The following is a 21,477-nucleotide window of genomic DNA, read 5'->3' as shown; positions in this document are numbered from 1 at the left end:
CGCTGAACTTAGGCGTTTTTATATTCGCTGCAGCTTGCTGGGCGCCGCCATGTTTGTTTACATCACGTGACGGCGCGCCAAGCGAGGTCGACTCCTTCCCGCCGGAATCGCGGCCGCTGTGCGAACAGTTCCCGAGCCCAGAAAATCCAGCCTCGGCAGACAGCCGCAGCGCCGTTTCCCTCACTCCATGGGCGGGCGAGCGCGGACGAACCTCCCTCTCCTCCGTCTCCTTCTTAATCCTGCCCGGCAACATCCTCGTCACGTAACGGCAAGCGTCGCCGGCAACAGGGTCTCGGGCGTTCTGGGGTTCTTTTTTCTTTCTTCACTTCTGACACCAATGTAACGTTCACAAGAACCAGACGGTTGGGGTCTCAGTTTGTCCGTTTATTCGGCACATAAGCCAGCGGGTTGTTAACTCAGGGGGAAGCGCTCTCGAACTACACCTCTCTTCAGCCTGGCACACACACAGAACAACCAGGTCCCCCCACCCCTTCCTGTACACCACCCTCACTACTTCCTGCAGCCCAACCAAACATGAATCTTAAAGGAACAACAACAGTGTGCAGAGAAAAACCAACATGTCACTGTCCAGTAACACTTAACCATCGTTACAATATGTAGGTTCAAAGAAGGTGCGCATAATGCTACAGCATAGCTTATATGGCACTGTGACAGCTTTTGTTGTAGACATGGGTATGCCAAAATAAAACTAGAATTTCCCCAAAAATAGACAGCAAAAAGCTTATGGTAGAAAGTTCCAATCCAACTTTATTTATAAAGCACTTTAAAACAGCCAACACAGGACCAATGTGCTATACAGTAAATAAGTTAAGAACAACTGATAAAACAAAACAGCAAAAAAATTAAAAACTTAGGCTACGTCCACACGTACACGGGTATTTTTGAAAACGGAGATTTTCTGTTTTCGTTTTTTTTTTTTTTTAAATCCCGTCCACGCGTAAACGCAAAAACAAAGGAAAACGCTGCTAGGAACATGCTAAAGCAACAGGTGGCGATATATTCCTAACCGTTTAGAAATGTTGGCCAATCAGAAGTCTAGAAACCTGGGCGGGAAAGAGTAAACAAAGATAGCACATAGAAGCAGAACTGAGTCCTATGTGTGGAGGGACAGAAACTGTGTTGTATATGTAAGCATGTAAACACTGCAGAGATTAAAGTTAACAATAACAGTATTTTGTCTAAGTCCGCCATTGTAGAAATCCATTTTACCGAAACAATAATGTGGCGCACAGTCTGACGTCAAAAAAGGCGCACACCTTTGACGCTGCGTTTTCTCCGTTTTTCTCGTCCACATGTAAATGCAAAAGCTGAGTTTTGGAAAATCTCCACCGTGGCAGGAGTTTTTAAAAATCTCAGTTTTCAGTGACCGAAAACGCTGTTTACATGTGGACGAAAGGAGCAAACGCATAGAAAAAACTGCGTTTTCAAAAATACCCGGGTACGTGTGGACGTAGCCTTAACCCCAAGTATCCACACCATTTTTTATTGGAGCTAGAGGTGGGCCAATTGATCTAACCAATCCTAGTCCAGAGGAAGGCTATGCTAAAGAGTCGGCTAAAGGTCGGAATAAGAGATCCCAAATGAAACATGCTATACAGTTGCACATGGAGAATGCATTACCCCATAAAAGATTAACTACACATACGTTTAGAAAGGCGACAGTGTGCATTTCTCTTGAATTTTACATCTACCTTCACGTGCGCCACTCAATCATAGCAGAAAACTATCAGCTTAATGACGTGTGATTCACAATCAGCTATGACAGCGGCCATTATGAGGCCCGAAAGGAGCGGCTGAAACTGTACAGCACAAGGGCAAAAGGTTGGGGTAGGCACCCACGACGTGTGCGCGGCATGAAAACAAAGCAGAGCTCTCCCCCATTTGTCCTCCCTTTTCTTTCCCCCCCTGCAAACTCTTAATACACGTGATTCAATAATGGAGATTAATGCACGCTGGCACGGGGACAAGTTTCACAGAAACACGCACACAGGGCATGATGGTGAGAAAAAGGCAGACAGAGTTTGAATATAAATCATCAATGTGTGAAGTGATGTCCACTGTGGAACTGATTTAGTGATGTGTCACGTGGTTTCACACACAACTACAGGTGAGTAAGGACGCTTCGAGATCCAGCTCTTCTGTCAAATCCACGGATGGATGATAGCGGGTTATGGTGGGTTTTTGTTACATGAACACTTACATATTCACACCTTTTGCATTTAGGCAGGTAACTCGGATGAGAGGATGGGTAAAGGCCCAATGGCACAGTTACGACTGTGTGCATCAGGTGAACACATGTCCCCGTTCAGCCCCAGTTGCTCAGCTCGGTGGTAGCTACAGCCTGGCCTCATTCACAACTTCCAAACTGCAAACACACCGAAACAGGCTGCCTGAGGGCCGAGGTTACACTGGCCTATTTACGAGAGAGGCACCGGTGAGGACATGTTAAACCCTACAGTGAAGGATGTGGACATGTGAATGTGAGGGGGGACCAGTGAACACAGTCACAATCAGGGAGTGTGACCACATACCCGCAGAAACATCTGACTTTTTTTCTGTTATTGAATTCAATAACACATGTCTGCAACCAAAAAACTGCATAGGATTTTTTGACTGCACCTTATAGATTTATAATCACTGAAACCTGGAAAAATATTTTTTAAATTCCATCAAGTCAGGTTTTCATGCTTTTAGTTTACTTAAGCGTATAATTTCCCTTTTTAATCTGGTATCCTATACTAGAGTCAAAAAACCATATCTAGTAATAATTTCTTATATTAATGTAATATTTCTAAGAGTGAGAATCAAGAGAAATAAAGCGAAAGCGTGTTTGGAGGAGCTACAAAGAGAAGAAGAAAAGGTTTCACAGACAAAAAGTGGTAAATATATTGTGAAGGAATAGTTTTTTGTTTCTTTCTTTAATTATAAGAAAAATGATACATAGTTAATTGTAACAAAATATAGATTTTTTTCATCGCTGTTGTCCTTTTTTGCAAAAAAAGACTGTACATGATGGAGGAAAATTGAATTCAGCACCCTAAAAAACATGAAATTTAACAAAAATATCCCATGCGGCTGAAAAAAACTTTTTTTTTTCCAGACCTGTGTAATCGATCGCACTCGCAAGGAGTGGGAAATTTCAACCTTCATTTCACTACCTGGGAACGCATCCTCATTTAGATTTGACGGGGTGAATGAGAATTGTGAACAGCTGCGGTTTAAGGCCTTCAAGATCTCCACGTTTATAAAAATAATACTAATGTAAGCTCAAAAAACCACTCTTTTAGCCATCACTACACATGATGCAGTAATTCAACAACTTTTTGCATGATCATGTCCCACAACAGTATATACAGTAGTATATGTGTTACTTCGGTAGCACATATACTAAAATTGGAACAATACAGAGAAGATTAGCATGGCGCCTACGCGAGGATGACACGCAAATTTGTGAAGCGCTCCTCATTTTTAGCTTATGGCCATACGACCCTTAGCACGCCCGAGAATGGTATCTGGGCAGCATGGTTGCACGGTGGTTAGCACTGTTGCCTCACAGTAAGAAGGTTCTGCATTCAATTCTACCATCAGCCTGTGTGGAGTGTGCATGTTCGCCCTGTGTTTGTGTGGGTTCTACCTGGATCCTCCCAATGACATGCACTTATTGGGTTTAGGTTAATTAGAAACTCTAAATTGCCCGTGGGAGTGAATGTGAATGGTTGTCTGTGTATATGTGTTTGCTCTGCGACAGAGTGGCGAGCTGTCTAGGGTGTATCCTGCCTGTTGCCCTAAAACTGCTGGGACAGGTCCCGTGACCCTGAAAAAGATAAGCGGAAGCGAATGGATGGAGTCATAAGAGGTTATTGGTATATTTTAAAATATATATAGAGAATCATAGGATTAACCCTTCTCCTTTGGAAAAGACCCACTTGTAGTCTTTGCTGGTACAGAACTCTCCCAGCTCATTATTCTTAGAGGCTCATGTTGCTCTTGCAGACGATTTTGACCAGATTGCATAGTTAGTTGGAAACTCCAAAGGTTGCGATTATCAAACCTCTTGAATTAAAGCTGAAAGTCTGCACAGACTCACATCATGACTGTTTGGTTTAAAATCCACTGTGCTGGTCACTGGTCCCAGTGACTCGTGAGGTCAGAGCGTGACAGAGTCGCATCTGTAAATCAAACAATCCAGCGATTTCCTCGCTTCATAATCTGCTTAAAAGACATTAACAGATTGCTGCTATCAGCATGAGGTCTCGGGCATTAATGGAAAACGATATGATGTGTGTGTTTGTACCAAAAGCATCTGTGCCATCATCACATAACTAATGACAGGCTATGGATAACATTCTCAAATGTCACCTGGGGACAAAACCAAATTACTCATAATTATTTTTGTCAAATTACCCACCCGGGATCTGCACCCCAGGAAATAACCAACCACAGATGAAGAATTACACAAACCTCTGTTGAGAAAGTTCAAGAGAGATTACATGAAGAAACTTAAAGAAGTTAAAATAGTGCAAATGTGTTAACCGAGTATTTTACAATATAAATAATAGTCAGTGTGTCTGATCGCTTAACATTATGGAAAAGCACGAAAGCAAAAGAGAAAGTAAGTGAGAAAAAGAAAGGGAAAGCAACCGGGAAAGACAAGAAAGCAAAAGTAAGAGAGCAGGGAAATATTCAAGCTAGAAAATAGAGAAAGCTCCACATTAAGAACAAGCTGACATTAACAGACATGAAGGTGAACTATTCAATTTCATCAGCCTCGTGCTGTTCGGTGGTCTTTTGGTAAATGGAAGAAGTTTGTAGATTTAGATTAGTACTAGTTTTCTGAAGTAAACCTAGAATAAACCCAGTTCAAAGTTCGTTTAGGTTAATACTGCCATAACAATAATGATGAAGTAAAGCTGGTGTATGAAACTCCAAGCAGTAACTTTTTCTCTCCTCAAAGCGAGGCTGTATGTAATCTGCTCCATTTGTTTGGTTGTTAGCAGTGTTGTGTGCACAAGTTGAAGATATCACATAAAAAAAAAATGTGTGGAGGGTTTATAATAAAGGGGTCCTAAAATATGTGTATTTATTTCTCTTCATTCATCTCTTACATGTTGTCAAACGTCTTTTACCAATAGATCAGCAAGAATCTGTGTTGCTTAGGCTTCGAGGTTGACCTCTGACCTTTCCACATCCAGAAAACAGAACTGACTTTGTTGCTGTGACTTGGATAAAGAACTTGACTGAGATGTGGCTGCAAGGTTAGCACCAGTTTTAATCTGACATTCATCACGAGAGCGTACCGACGCTGACAGAATCCAACATCAGCTTCTTATCAGAGCAGCAGTGGGGCGGGTCTGTAGCGGCCTGGCTGTAAACGCTGTCCTGTGGTGCCCTCTGTTGGATTAAACGCGTGTTGCAGCTGATGTTAAAGCCTGCCGTGCTCTGTTAGACTGCAGACTAGTCACAGGGAAACACAAGCACTGTTTTATCCTTATAAAAATGATGCACACATAATCAAAGAACAGCACGTGGTAGCATTTTAAAAGTAATGTTTTATTTCATGCTAAAGCTTTAAGATCAATCAATATAAACCCCGAGAACATAAACGGTAATAAATAAAGCAAATCAGTCAGCATAGAGAGAAATGAAAACTTGCTTTTTCTTTTTAAAGAGAGAAAGAAAAAAATAGAGAAAGAACTCAAGTAATAAGAGATATGAAATTCAATTTCTCAAACTGCGGACTGACTCGCTGCAGATGCTTATCTCAGTGCCTGAGCATAGAGCACACTACATCTGCTTAGATAACAGTGAAGGGTGACTGATCTCAAGTAGGGAACAAATTAGAAAGATATGGAAGATACATTCAAAAGTTTTAATAACCAAAAGTTTTTCTTTTAATTAAGAGAATAGCAAAGAGAAGATAGTGATGTGTTCAGGTGTTTCATTCCTGGAGAGCAGATAGTGACTCAATCCCTCGTTTTTTTACATCGACAATAAATCTACACACAGGCCGTTTGATTCGGGGGTGTTGTTTGCATATCTATGAATCAATACTAATACCCCAAAGATTTTATGTGTACAATTCAACAATTCAGGTAAAAACATTGATTGTTTCCAGTGTCTAGTAATCTCTAACTAGGCCTGTTAAGGTGTGACACGTTTTAAACTTCCAACACTCTCAGTTGGACGTCGAACGTACCGTTAACACATCTCTACACTCCAATAAATAAACGCTGTGATCAAATCTTGTCTGGGCAGCCATAATCCGGCCCATCTTGGAGAAAGTGCTGAAAACACCCAGTCCACCTTAACAGCTGAATACACACCATGCTGAGACATTCTGTACAGCCTCGACAACACACTTTGGTTTTCCTCAGGCTCACACACACACACACGCACACACACCTATTATTTACTTTTAAAAATCATTCAGTAGTAAGTACACAATAGCTGACAGTGTAACACAGGACACCTGAAACATTCTAACCAGTAGTTTAAAATCAACCACCACCCTGATTTTTAAGGAGACTTGTACCCACTCGTGTGCTTGTTGTGTTTTGTACCCAACACTGAAAGCAGCATTGCAGTGTCGGGTCAACTAATTGAATCAAAATTTAGCCATGCACTCTCAAATTCACTTAAGCAAAACAAACTCTCTCTAAATCCATGTAAGTGGAAGTGATCTGGATTTGCTTCTCGCTTCTGCTGCAGCGGCTTGTAATCAAATCAGCGAAGTGGCGCTGCAGGAGAGCGTCTGCTAACAGAGTAAACAGTGTGCTGGAGTGATACCAAGTATAAAGAGCTTTGTGTGTGTGTGTGTGTGTTTGGACCAGCAAGTTGCCAGAAGAAGTGGGATGAAGTTAAAAGGCCAACTTCAAATCACCTGCACCCACGGAGGGGGGAAATTACACAGTCACCATTTGGGTGTCTGTCTGCACCCTGCTGTAAGGTTCGTCTCTCAGTGAACACAAACGTCGGCGCATATACAAGCACATGAAGCTCATTAAAAAAAAGACTAGTCAAGCGGAGGAGACGCGACAATTACCAGAAGCAGTCAAGTCAAAAATAGCCTCCAAAAAAGACACTAAACTGTGTGTTTCCCCTACAGTACGTGAATGGATGTGCTTACACAATGTTTAAAACGAAGAGATGTACTGGAGTATGTAGACTTAGTGGTGGCTGTAGTACACAATAGCGCCAAAAAAGAATTATCTATTTCTGCGTCCAAATTCTCCTTCGGTTCCCAAAAGTAAACAGCTTTTAGGCAGCTTTGAGGGTTAAAACGGCCCAAATTCATTCAACTCCAATTAACTGTGTACAATCATGTGTAGCATCCAGGCGGTCATTAAAAAGATGACGTCCAAAGTTTAGTGAAGTTAGCTAGCTAGCTAGCTACTTGATGAAGTGTTCATAAAGTATACAAAAGCTATAACTTTAAACAAAAAGGAGTGTTAGTGAAGTCAGGCTGGCTGACTACAAAAGTGTTGTTATGCGAATATCAACACAGCAGCAAAGGCAATGAATTAGATATGCTTTGGGGTGAGTACTTTTTATCCATAAAGTACAGAGGGGTACTTTATGGAGAAGTACAGCAGCGAGACGAGTGCCGTCATGCACAAAACTGACTAAATGGACCTGGAAACAGGGTCCATATGTCATCACACAACAAGCAGAGTATAGTTGCTGCTTTATAGTTACCTTTTGTATTCTCAGTTTTCCTAATCCCCTTTTAAAGTGCCTACCATAGCACTCAAAAGTCAAAACTGAAAAGCTTAAAGTTTTATGGATTTATCTAGAACTTACAGTGATAACTTAGCAGTACCAGCAATTTCTTAAATTCTTGAACTGCTTGAATTTTAGTTTATTCTCACACCAGCAAGTGAAATGGCAAAGCTGAGCCACATCTTTGACAATAGCTTAGCTGACTGACAGTCTCCCTCTCATTCTTTTTACATTATTTTACTCTTTTTGACTTGAGAAAGGTAATGCTACAGATGCTAGCTGGGTGCCAGCTGTCTTAAATTAACAGTTAACAGATGCTTTTAGTTTTTAAGAAAAAAAAGCTTCCTTTTTTATAATCAAACAGTAGTTCATAATGTACATACTGGTTTCAGTACCATAGTGAAGTAACTGTTGTGGCTCTGGAAGAGGCAGTGTACTACTGTAGCCAGCACGCTAACAGCTAAAAGCAAGCACCCAAGGCATGCTAGCACTAGTCAGTTACAATAGCTCACCCAGGTTCTTTCTCCTTTCTTCTCACTGTGTTGTTTTTCTTTGTGGGATATCATTTGATGCGCTTCAGTTCTACTAAAGCGGAGGGAAAAAATGGCTTCTAACAACTTGCTAACAGTCAGTCAGTAAGCAAGAAATCGAGCGCTAATGAGATAAAACGTCTGGCACACTTTAGCTATTGACTCCTTTCTCATTATCGTTTGCATGAACAGTTTTCACTGTGACAGAGGAATAAAATTAGAGGTGCAAAACAACTAAAGAGCTGCATAGCTCCCCTAAATCAACTTGAAACATTATCATTGCACTAATATGACTTATAGGAGTTTCATGGTAATATCACTGCATGAAAACTGACAGTCGTCAGCTTTACTTTTATATTGGTATTGGAAAAAATTAAATTGCCTTTCTTTGCCGATTACCTACCAGAACTTAAATGTTTTTCATTCATTTATTACATTTATTTTAAAGGCCCTGCTCCCTTTTCCCTACTCCTAGTTTCTTCTAATTATATATAGCTTTATGAGTTTTAAATCATAAACATTTTAGACTCAAACTTATAATTTCATATTTTGAAACCATTACTTTCTCAAACTGTCACCGTGCTCCGATAATCTTGTTCTGCTGCAAGTTTTGCACTTTGTATTTGATCCACTTTTTACACACATTTTAACTATAATTTTAGGGTCACTTTTACCATTTTACATGCCGGTGTGAGACTTTCAAAGGATAAAAGGCAAACAAACATTCTGACCGTGTGGAGTACGATGTCGACACATGTTAAAACGTGTTTGTTCTGCTCAAACGTAGCTCTTTGGTACATTCCATCACCCCATGAAATGTATTTGACATGAAACATTATAATCATAGACCTACAAAAACAGGGTTGTGCATACCTGAGAAAGATTTTTTTTAAAGTGAGGAGGAAAAAAAAGTCATAAATTGAGGCATGGGGGTCAAAAAAAAAAAGGGCTAAAATATAGCTTAAAGAGAAAAGAGACTATAAAGACTCGGCAGTTCTCCTTACAACATTACATTCAGTTACATCAGTCCCACCTTGTTTTTCCTTTCTAATTCAGCTATCGCCCACTCTGATCTGGAATAAAAAAGGGAGAAATGCACCAAACATGGAGCTTTTCTCCCGCTGACTTCAGAAGTGTAAGTAATGGATGAAAACTCTTGGGCGAACATGTACACGCACGCACACACACACACTTTGTGTTCATCTCCACTGGACTTATTTTTCGTGACTAAAGCCCGGCCCTTGTCTTCAGCACCAGCTGATAAGTCTTGTTAAGGCCAGCTCGTTAGGAGAGGGCCATCTCCGTGGCAACAGCTTGGTGACATCATGTCCATTATGCAACGTCGTGTAAACTGGACGTTTTTTGTTTCGTTTTTTTCAGTAGTGAGAAATGAGTGTTTTTGGTTTAAAGAGTCAGTCGAGCAGCACGGCTTCATCGCCGTAGGATGGTCAAACAGGAGCGTGTGCACAGCGTTCTTCAGTGTGTTTGTTAGCTAAACACACTTAATTCCATACGTCTTCCCTGCAGCGTGTCTGCGTCAGTAGAACTTGTCATCGATGCGGAAGTGTGGCCTGGTGACATCATCGGGGTTGAGGAAGACGGATATGGATTTCCCAGGGTTCTCTGTGACCAGCTGCTGGAGCCGCTGCGCCAGCTTGTCCTCTGAAGGTGAGATGATGCCGTTGGCCGAGTGATGCCCGGGGGAGTTGTGGCCGTTAGTGCTTGCTGTCAGCTCCTTCTTCAGCTGGCCCGCCTGCTGGGCTTGGTCCAGAGCCGCCCGCAGGTGCTCGCTGGGATCCGAGCGCACGTGGGCCAATTTCCTGGCGACAAGGAGTGCCTGGCCGTCTGTCAGATGCTCCAACATGTTGCATTGGGGCAGGAAGTAATTTGGACAGTTTTTACCCAGGATGCAATGAGCCAGATCATCCAGGAGTCCCAGGAGGAGGCGGCCGGGTGTGTCGGTGTCCGGGCAGGACAGGTAGGCAGCAGGAAGCCGGTCACAGGCCCAGAAGAGAAGGGTGCGCAGGTGGTAGAGGCTGAGGCCTGTTCGTGGACGGGCCAGGATACGAGATAGGACGGCCTTGGCTGCTTGGAACGCCTGGGCCATGGGGAAGGGGATGCACTTCTTCAGCTGAACCTGTAACAGAAGAAACAAAAGCCAATGAGTGACCAGTTAGTAGGAAAGAGTGCAGGGAGCTGCTGTTGATTTTTACTTAGATTCCTCATTTATGTGCACTTGTTTCTCTCTAATTTATCGCCTCTACAGTCTAGTTTGGTCGTGCTAGCTTCTTTCAATAGTTTCTTTCTGGTACCAGATGTCCACATATGGCTGTGTGTGTTTTAGAGACGTGGTGAGAGATGGAGTAGAGCACACAGAGAACTAGCAGAAGGCAACACAGCCTTACTCGAGTTGATCTCAACGCGTCAGCTGGCAACAAAAGTTTCCCACAGAGTGTTTACGTCTCTGAAGCCACAGAGAGAGACGCTGACCTGTCCACACCGCAATAGAGCGACTTACATAGACAGACTTGCAGTGACTCTCTGTCAGATATTGTCACAGGCTGCTTTATGATTACATATAATGTAATATGCTGACTCTAAAAAGAGTCAGCATATTTTCATTTCTGAAACTTACTTTGAGGCATCAATTTTCTGTCTCCAAAACAAGTCAGGGTTAAGTAACACATCATCTTTGCCTCGCCTGTCGTCATGTGTGGAAGAGCTGCCTTAAAATCACCAGCACTGAATCAGCGAGCAGAAAGGATGCAAAATAATTCTCATTCTTCAAAAGTAAAAATACCTCTAAGTGCTAAAAATGCTACATTTTCTTTATCCTTGTGTTACACACAAAGATTATGAAGAGTATTATCAATAAGAGTATCAATAAAATGATACCCAATTTTGCAAATAAGAGTGAAATAAAAATGGAGCATAAATGAAAAAGAACATTGGAAACAAAGAAAATTGTTACTACGGTAACAATCTCCCTCACCTCGCTGCGTGAGAACGCCAGTCTCCACTCCCTGTCGGGCCGACCACCCAGCGGGGAGCAGCAGGGCAGCAGATAGAAGCCAGATATGGCCTCCTCCTCTGTGATTTTACCATCCCAGAAGTGGTTGGCAGTCAGCCAGCCTTGGGCCACAGCGGGCCAGCCTCGAAACGACACCACCGGCAGAAGGTCGTACAGCACCCGGCTCGAGCCTGCCTGCAGGAAGGAGAGTGTGGAGGAATATTAAATGTCACACACTCGGTGCTGAATTACAAACAGGGCGCGAAAAAAAATGATTTTAACATTTGACTACAATCCTCTGCAATAATGATTTCACTCCACATAAACGTCCCATGAATAGGAGCAATTTTCTCACAGCTGCAAAGTTAAACAGCCCTGATGTTCTTTATCGACTGAGGCGTAAAGAGGGCTTCAGTTTATCACCGAAAGAAGAGCCGAAGCTGTACCTGCAGGATAATAGTAGTGAGGGGTCCGTTTCTCTCCAGGCGGTCTGGGGTGGGGATGCCTCTTTGGGGGCTGCGCCTCAGCTCCTCTACAGCCTCGCTCACGACCCCCCAGAACCAGTCCGTCACCAGGGCGGGAGAGAAGTAGCATCCATCCAGAGACTGAGGGGAGCCCAGGGAGGGGATGGAGCCTTTACCTGAGCGGGGAAGGGATGGAGTGAGGCAGGATGAGTCACTGCTTCTATACATTTATCTCACAGCGTGCAGTCACAGAGCCCGAAGATCTCACATTCATCACTTCAGGTGCTTAGCCAGAACCCCACAAGACCTGGAAGACCGTTGTTATCGTTTTCTGTACTTCTTGTTCACTTTACTCGAGACGCTGCAGCCTGCTACAGTAATCTTGTGGGGCTGTTTATACACACTAAAAAAGTAGGACACTCAATACATCACATATTTACGGCGCCAAAGTTTCAGGGTCCCGACGGAAGCCAATTTCAGACAAATACTCCGGGCACGCTAATGGCCCGTTCCCACTGAACGCGTCATTTGTCACATAAAAATCGCGGGCAAATTAAAAACTACTGCAGCCGCTGAAACTGCTCCCGCAGGACGTACATAAGTCGCAACATCATTGGGAGCAGGCCTCAAGGCTGTAAACTTCATTAAATAGATTTAATTGATCTTCCACTGTTTACGTGTTTCCCCTTTATTTCCTCTGTGCTATACAGTGTAAACCGTGACCTAAAGGATGAGAGAGGCTGAGACGTGAGTAAAAAAGGTGTTACACTCGTAAACGTCGCTCAGTTTATTTAAAATTGTATCACAACACCGTGCATCAAGTTATGAGAGACACGACTTCGATTCAGTCAGCTCACACACAGTCCTCCTCTCCGTCTAGGAAATTCTCCATCCCAGTTTCATCTCTGATTATCCTTTTTTTTTTGCAACTCACCCATTTCCTCCTCCTCCTCCTCCTCCTCCTCTTCCTCAGTGGGATGCCCATTCTCCTCCTGGCAGCAGATGCTCCAGCGGGACAGGATGCTGGAGTCACAGAGGCGAAGGCTGAGCCACGAGTGGCAGGGCGGGGAGTGTCTCATGTCCAGAGTGACTGGCTGGTTGCGGTCGTGAAGCTTAAGGGCGGGCACCAACAGGGTGAAGTCCAGGTCAAAGTCGGCCCCTTTGGCATAGTCCCCAAGATCCTCGGGGTTGAGGTCCAAGACGCCCTCACGGGCCCCGCCAGAGAGCAGCAGGTACTCGTTGGCCACCGGGAGGCGCTGGTCCACTTTCTGAACTAAGCCTAGAATTATTGAGCAAGAGGAAGAGAAGCTAATTAAATAGGTCCTGCTCTTCTTTTCCTTGTTCTCTGTCAGATTTCATTACACTTGTAGATGCTCACAGATGTGTGAGTTTGTCAAAGAGTCCTGCATGAGCACTGCACTAGACCCTAATGAACAATTCAGTTCTTACATGTAGGACTGAAAAATCTCAATCCCAGCCCCACATATGCTACACAAACATGAAGAATAAACAGACACAAACAAAGATCCTTTTACACATCTCCAGGTAACGAGCTAAAGAAAAAAGGATAAATGTTTTATAGTTTTGTTAGCTAAGTGCATATATAAGATGAAGGTGGGGTGATAAATATCAGTAATCAGATGATCATCTCATTATATCCTCATTGTATTTTAGTCCTGGCTGCATCAGGAGTGATAAAAAGAATTCCTCACTGTTATTTGGACAGTTTATACGAGAGAAACTCGAGCCCTCAAATCCCTTTATGGCTACTTAGCTGTGCTGTATATGTTACAGGCTCCAGGCCCCTGGGAGCTGCAGTGCTGGAGTCAACTAAATTATGTTTTGCCAGCTGTAAAGTGCAACTGAGAAAGCCTTGATCATACAGCCAAAACTGCACTGGTGTGAAGCTCCCTGCTAGCTACTATAGGTCAAAGGTAAAGCACAAATATTTCAAAAACACTTTGCAGGGAAGAGATTGTTAGAGGTTGAACCTGAGAGTGTTTATCCCCACAGGGCAGTAAAGCAGCTGGAGATAGCTGCAACGGGGGCATCAGACCAAGCCAGCAGGCCATGGGTGGGGGCGCAAAGCTCCTAATGTGATCCTCTCATCCTGTTACATGGGTACAAAACCTCAGTGGTATGTGATGTTTTCACGTAGAGCCATGTGTGCGCATGTGCGTGTACCTGTGTGCAAGGCAAATATCTAGATTACTCTACGCATTATCACAGGTATATGACCGGTGCTGGTACAAGCAGAGACCCAAAGACACAGGACAGATGTCATATCAGAAAAGTTGGACAGCTGCAGTTACAATATTAGCCAGTGACAGTCTGCTAAGTTTACCAGCTTTCCCTCTGAAAACTACAATATCATTGGACAATTATAGAATATAATTTATACACAAAGAGAAATTGTGCTTAATCCATAAAGTATTTCAAACTGATAAAGCAAAAACATCGACTCATTTTCCAATCAGCTTCATCCACAGACAGACAGAACAGGAGTCTAATGTGAGAATAGAATCAGCAACACTTTAACAACAATAGTGAAAGTAACTTAACAATGTAACTTTTGTACCATCTACACAATATTGTCACATAATAAAACTCCCCCAAAACAATTAAATGAAACTCCCACACACTGTCGCTAATACATTTATTAAAAAATTACAACACTTCTGTCCTTTTTACCTTCATCAGGTACCTGATTAGAATATAATGGCCTAAATTTATTACCAGGAAGCAAGACAGTTTGTGGGAGTTTCACTTAATTGCCTTTTGGGGAATTTTTCTTCCAACGCACCTACAACATATTCTGAAATTTAAAAATATTTTCTATTGTGGATCTTGTATACTTAGCTTTTTGAGCAGCTACTTAAAACCTGGCTTTTCGACCACGTAACCGCACCAGGAATTTCCATCTACAGTTTGATCTTCCCATCATAACGAGTGAGTACTCCAGCGACGCTTGGTGGAGTAATTTGTTTACACACATCATGATCTGCTATTATATATGATGCATTTCTGCCTAAGTGTGTTATTTCCACCCTAAGCAGAAACAGTTTTCCTGCATATTTTATGAAGTGCAGCGCTTTGGTAGAGGTTGTTGAAATAGTGCCCTTTTTACCAAATTATTGGAGACTGCCACGCAGCTCTCAGTTTAAGACATGCCTGGGCTCGTCTAGTTGTTGTGTGGACAAGTGAATGCAAATGCATACATAAAAATGTATTATTATCACAGGCGCCATGATATGGTGGAGCCCTAGAGATAAGCCTACGGTGCCCCCGAGAGGTCAAATGGACTGGAAAAAAAAACAGCAGCAATGAGAAAAAAAGCACAAAAAAAAGCACATTAGAAGTTGAATAAAAGACTACAAAAATACTTACTACATTATCGTGTCCCCAGAAGCACTTCCATTGTTTTAGCTTTTTTTGTGATTGTGTTTTACGCGACCTCCGTTGTGGTTTTTGCTTTAAAAAAAAAAACAAAACTATCTGTTTGACGTCTCACGGCCACCGTATCAGCCAAACGATGAAGCTAATAATTCGCTAACACAAAGTGGTATAAAGAAAGCCTTTCTTAGGTCTTCCAGTGATGTAACCTGTTAAATTTAATGTGGTTTATCTGGCTGGTTTCCTAGTAAAAATTAAAGAATCGTGTCATATAAATAATAAATATAGAAACAGCAGGAACAGCTGATGAGAACCAATGCAGCAGCAGCATCACCACCACATGCTGTGTGCTACTTTACATGAAAAAGGCCAAAGAGTTAGATTAACTATAAAGTATTAACAAAACTGGCTGGAAACTGGAGGAAAAATGAACATGGGACTAGCGTGTGAGTCAAAGTCAAAACTGCTGATGAGGATCTCTCTGGTGATTTGCTTTGAGAAGTAGGAGGGGGAAAAAAGAAAGCACCACAGGGTGAGCTGTCGATGAGAAGAAGGAAAGCAGGAAGTACGTGACAGCTCGTCTTTAGACCTTCACATTTCTCAGCAGAATCGGCCCATCTAACTCTACGAGCTCCATTCGTTCTCCGACTAGACAAGTGCCGCTCACTCCTAAGACAGATGCTCCTGTTGGACTTTATGTAAAACACTCAAAGTCCTCTGCATCTCCAGCCGCCCTCAGCCTTCCTAAAGGTGATAGTGTTACTAGTTTTAAACAGGTAATTCAGTAATCTAGTCTGTTTATCAGCCATCTTGACAGAGGAGTTTTCCAGCACTTAACCTGTAACAGTGGATTTTCAGCAAACATCCTGCTAACAGAAACCTCATATTGTTGTAGCCAACTGATGATACCATACAGGGGTCAAGCATTGGTCCATGGTGCTCGCTACAGTGCAAAACACATCATCAACTGACATGCACCGATCAGGCGTAACATTAGTGAGAACTCTGAAACTTTGGGTCCTGCCATCCGTGTGGATGCTACTTTGACACACATCACGTACGTACATGGTTGAAGACCATGTAACCTTTTCATGGCAACGGTATTCAATGATGGCTGTGACCTCTTTTAATATGATAATGTGCTCTACCATAAAGCAAAAACGGTTTAAGAGTGCTTTAAGAAGCACAACAATTATTTTGAGGTGTTGATTTGGCCTCCAAATTCCCCAGATCTCAATCCAATTGAGCATGTGTGGGATGAGCTGGAAAAACCTGTCTGATCCAAAGAGGTCCCACCTCAAGACTTAGACAGGACTTAAAGGATCTGTTGCTAACATCTTGGTGTCAGGTAGGACAGCAAACCTTCAGGGGTCTAGTGGAGCCCATGCCTTAACGTAGGGGTGGGGGAACGTCCTCAAGGGTCGGTGTCCTGCAGGTTTTACATGTGTCCTTGATCCAATAGGGCTAATTTAAACGGCTAAATTACCTCCTCAACATGTCTTGAAGTTCTCCAGAGGTCTGAGGCCTAATCACTCGATTCAGGTGTATTGACCCAGGGTGATCTCTGAAACCTGCAGGGCATTGGCCCTTGAGTCCTGGAGTTCCCCCACCCTTGCCTTAACGGGTCGGGGATGTTTTGGCATCAAAAGAGGGGCTGACACAATATTAGCCAGGCAGTTATAACAGTGGGCACAGTGTGACCAACTGATTATCAGAACTTCAAACCTGAAAAGACAGAAAGAGACAGGGGGAAAGGGTAGAAATGGTAAATGGGCAGATCAAAGTGAAGAAGAAATAGAAAAGACAGTGTCAGAGACGCCAGCCAAAGGGCAAAAAGTTTGAAGCTCCAGCTCCTCTGATTTGTTTGGTTTTATCTGCCACTGATAAAATGGGTCAAATAGGCGAGGAGGAGGAAAAGAGTGATGAAAAAAAAAAGAATAAAAAGCATCTTATCTCTCCAGCTTCGCTTAGAGACCAGAGCACAGAGGAGAAACTGCATCAATTAGTGAGGACTCTTCAGTCTCCACGCTGGATGTGGGGAGTTTGAGGTTGTTCCAAAGAACACAGTCGACTTTTTAATACCAAACTCTCAAATCGACAGTCGCACGCTGCTTCGCTGGGCATCTGCCAGTAAACATGCGGGCACACGTGACTCGCACAACACACTGTGATGTGTGAGTCTATAGGCGAGCACACACGGTTGAGAACAGAACTGAAATGGAGACAGTCTCGGCTGGTTTCACAGCGTCGGATTAACCCTAATCCTGTAAGAAATGTCTTTGAATGCAGATTTCTATTAAAGGAAAATTTTTCCGTTAAGAGCTATTTCTACTCTAGACTCAATTCTAGGTCTGTGAAATGACTATTTGATAGCAGTTAGCTTCCCCACATGTCCAACCTGTCTGACTGATGTTATTAGCATGTAACTGTCAACTTGCCCCCATCTAACTGAGCACTGATTGCAGACTGGCTCCCTCTTATGGTCATCTCATGCACCAAAGCCCCTTTTGAAGTGTGCTGTGAGTGGTTGCAGACAGGTCCCCATCTTAGAAGCAACCACTTCAACCTCAGTCTCCAACCACTGTTTTCCCCAGTGTTTCCATTAGCACACTTTTAGAGGGTTTTACATTTGACCAGTGTTACTACATACAATTATAGTATTTGCTTTTGTGAGCACTAAAGTTACATTTAAAAGAATACTTCAAAATAAGCCCAAAGGAGTGTCTGGAGGCATTTCAGGATGGCTGCCAAGTGGCAGCTTCTAGACAAGGGGTGGGGAACTCCAGGCCTCAAGGGCCGGTGTCCTGCATGTTTTAGATGCGTCCTTGATCCAACACAGCTGATTTATATGGCTAAATTACCTCCTCGACATGTCTTGAAGTTCTCCAGAGGCCTGGTAATTAACTAATCACCCAGGGTGATCTCTAAAACCTGCAGGACACCGGCCCTTGAGGCCTAGAGTTCCCCGCCCCTGTTCTAGAGGGACGTGGGCCCAAACGAAACTGAATGAAAGAAAATAAAACTAGCGTGAAAAAGCAGAGGTCCACTTTTGATCATGATAAAAGAGGCTTAGGTGAAACATGACTTAAACTTGGAGATTCAAATGCATTTACATACAGATGTGCTTACTTTAACAATACATTCAGCAGGGCAGGGTACCACTTTCAATCAGGTTCCTGCCTAAAAAGTAGAATAAATATCACGACTATTTCATTTTATTCTTTTTTAAACACACAAACTAATTTACTAGGATTTCAAAATCAATAGCCATTTATTTATACTACGACTCCATTCTGTCATTGTCATCTGTCTTTGTCAACAACTGAACACATCAGCACGTAATACGAGTGCAAATTGATCGAATTGCATCAGTGCACTGTGGACTTACATGCTAAACAGACCAATTAAAATATGAGATATCTTGATTTGAAATGAAGCAAAGTTCAAGCCAAAGTTTTCAAAGTGTACAGCGTTAGAGAGTGAAGACACATTCAGACACGTCTTTAAGAGAAATACTCTTCTCTGCATTACACAATGGTGCATTCAGGTGTCAGAACAAAGCTACAGTACAAAGAGACGCTGCTGAGAGAGCCTCCCTGAAGCAGAGCGCAGGCAACATGGGAACGACATCCTCTCTCATAGCAGAGCGCAAATACTCTGCCACACACCTCTGCAGATTCATACACCCACCCATAGCTCTGCAAATCTCTCTGGAAAATGTGATTCCTCTAAATAAACCGAGGATTCCTACATGAACCTGACTGCACTAACAACTGAGATGTAGGTAATGCTAATAATACCATCCTCACACATTTATTTTTAACACTTATTTATCTGCAAGAACATTTCATTTGTGACATTCCTCATTTAAGGACTTCCTGTTTCCAGCACTATTGTACACGTGGATACAGCCCTAAGGAACGCTGACACTTAAACCATTACTGATTGCTAGTACGTTAAACCATGACATAAACATGTAATTACACCATTAGCTTTTTTAATCACTGTATTCACATCAAACCAGCCAATTTCAACTGTGAATGCTTCTGGGAGATTAACTAATGAGGTACATCCAAGTTCTTATTTCAGGCCATCTTTGTGCAGTAGTGGGAGGGGATGTCATTTGTCTCAGAAAGTGATGTTTTTTTTCTGAGAATCCACCTCTGCGTGACCTCTCTGTTATTCCAGACAATAAAATTCTAATACTGCTGCAGAGCGCGCCATGAAAATCATTTTAAAAGCAGCCACATCCCGCAAGGAGCAATTCAGTCCGTTACAAATGACTCCTGACTAATATAGTCTCAACCTGGATGTTATCTGTGCTTTTCAACTGCTGCTTCTCGCAGCCTCACCTCGCACGCTAATAGCCGGATTAATCCGAGACAACCCCGCCGCTGAAAGGTGAGCCATTCTGACGCCGCGCTGTTTATGAATTCATATCGAGTCAGGAGATTAGCTCCAAAATAGGGCTTTCAGAAGGAGAGGAATTGAGAAGTTCCAATTTAATCTGATTGGAGGGGATGTCTCACATCACTGAGCCAGGTGTTTAGTGTGTGTGTGTGTGTGTGTGTGTGTGTGTGTGTGTGTGTGTGTGTGTGTGTGTGAGTGTGAGAGAGAGAGAGACATAAAATGTGATTAATAGGAGCAAGAAACAGGGCTGAGAGTGACGGCAGACATGGTGTGTCTGAAACCACCTGCAGAGAGAGGGGATGCAAGAAGCTGTCAGTGTGTTCCAGCTCCACATTGCTGCTTTGATGCCAGTTACTTTGTGATATGATGTCCCACTAAATGACAGGCAATTATCGCCGAGGGGGAAAAAGCCAGGCTGCAGTTTTACTTTTACATTTTAGAGAAGCAGTGAGGCTCATTTGTTTGAGAAGCCACATAAAGATGATGTATTTCAATAAAACGGGCCAAAAGAGGTGGCTCAAATTCTCCTCGGTCATCAATTCAGTGTCACAAAGGAGCCCTGTGTAACATCCAGAGAGCCATTGTTACTAATTAATGATACCCACGGCAGTTAAGCGAACTGTAATCAGCATTCAGCACCTCACAGATCAGGGCTGAGCTCTATGCAGAAGACAGTGCGCTATCATGTATCAGATATAGGGTTCTAGCTAAATTACAGCTAACTGGCTAACTGCCCGCATGTTGATTATTGCTGTTTTAGACAAGTCAGTCGTTACACGAGTGACTGTTAAATAAAAAAATGAATTTGTTAGCAGCAACTACCATTGAGATAATGTTACCTACTTGTACGTTAGGTACCCTGAACAAGTCTGGCAGTGGTTAGTTTATAAAATGAGCCAATAAAATAACTAAAATAATCAGCTAAGTTACCAAATCAGTTCTGAGAGTCTGGATGAATTTGCCAATCCATGTGTGTTAGCCACAGACAGCTTAAACAATGGAATGGAGAATATTATAACCCATAACAGGTGTAAACTTCCATGCTATGATTTTTGTTGTGGGGCATTATTTAACATTGTATGCCAGCAGGTGGAAGTGTGCCGCTTTACGCAACCTTTTTGTAGCTTCTTCACTGCGCCGAGTATAGCTGCACTGAACATGAAGCCAGCTACAACCTCTCTCCTGTTTACACGGCAGCTTTTATAATATTAACAGCAATGGGAGGTAGGTTAGCATTAGCTAAGTCTTGTAGCTTTTCTCCATGATTTGGTTTCTTTGAACAGAGAAAAATCCAAATGAACACCAAGTGAACCAAAATGCATCACTACAAACCACAGACATGTCTGAGGCATGGAGAACATGCAGACTTTACATTAATTTCTCAGCTAGCTGCTAGCCTGTACAGACATTTACACATCTATAGTGTCTTGTCGGATTCTAATACAGTGGTCCCTTGCCATGAGGGCGTTCACCTTGCGCAGCTTTGCTGTTTTGCAGCTTTTTTTGCGCAATTTTGCATGCTTTTGGTTGGCTGTAGACCAATTTCCAACAATCTCCTCCGTCCCGTCTCCTGTACAGTACAGATTGCATTCAGCTTGTCAAATTTACATAAATCTTCGATCACTAGCAGTCTGACTCTGAAGTGCTGTACTGTATGTTTGTAAGTTTTCTCTCCAACAAACACAACAACGTCGACGAAATGTTTTGCGCTGTCAAAGGCACCTGCAGTAGCACCCAAAAGGCAGAGGAAGATGCTAACCATCACACAAAAAGTTGGACTTCTGGACGTGCTAAAGGAAGGTAGAAGTTACTGTATTTTTTGGATTATAAGGTGCATTAAGCAAAAAAAAAAAAACAGTCAGATAAGTCAAACTTTACTCAACTCATCTCTTCTTGCTTCCTCTACTTCCGTACCCTTGATTCATTAATG

The 21,477-nt window shown here is 42.7% G+C and overlaps 1 protein-coding gene and 1 non-coding gene across 4 annotated transcripts in view; one reads left to right on the top strand and one right to left on the bottom strand.

Moving 5' to 3' along the window:
* Positions 1-3,385: 3,385 nt before the first annotated feature.
* On the top strand, positions 3,386-3,491 carry LOC111501194 (U6 spliceosomal RNA). The gene has a single exon (XR_002721420.1). It is a non-coding gene; the product is annotated as a U6 spliceosomal RNA (small nuclear RNA).
* Positions 3,492-5,550: 2,059 nt separating this feature from the next.
* Positions 5,551-21,477, bottom strand: part of tmem102 (transmembrane protein 102) — a 30,357-nt gene continuing 14,430 nt past the window's right edge. For all 3 annotated transcript variants that reach the window (XM_076881944.1, XM_004571017.5, XM_076881943.1), the window contains exons 3-6: positions 12,679-13,023; positions 11,727-11,920; positions 11,263-11,475; positions 5,551-10,407 (exon numbers count right to left, since the gene is read on the bottom strand). In XM_076881944.1, the coding sequence (XP_076738059.1) occupies positions 9,808-10,407; positions 11,263-11,475; positions 11,727-11,920; positions 12,679-13,023 (1,352 nt within the window). In that variant the 3' untranslated portion in view covers positions 5,551-9,807. The remainder of the gene's footprint in view (positions 10,408-11,262; positions 11,476-11,726; positions 11,921-12,678; positions 13,024-21,477) is intronic.

Source organism: Maylandia zebra, linkage group LG3, assembly GCF_041146795.1.
Source record: "Maylandia zebra isolate NMK-2024a linkage group LG3, Mzebra_GT3a, whole genome shotgun sequence".
NCBI lineage: Eukaryota > Metazoa > Chordata > Actinopteri > Cichliformes > Cichlidae > Maylandia > Maylandia zebra.
The sequence above is the reverse complement of the archived record's forward strand: the minus strand, read 5'-3'. Positions and strand labels throughout refer to the sequence as shown.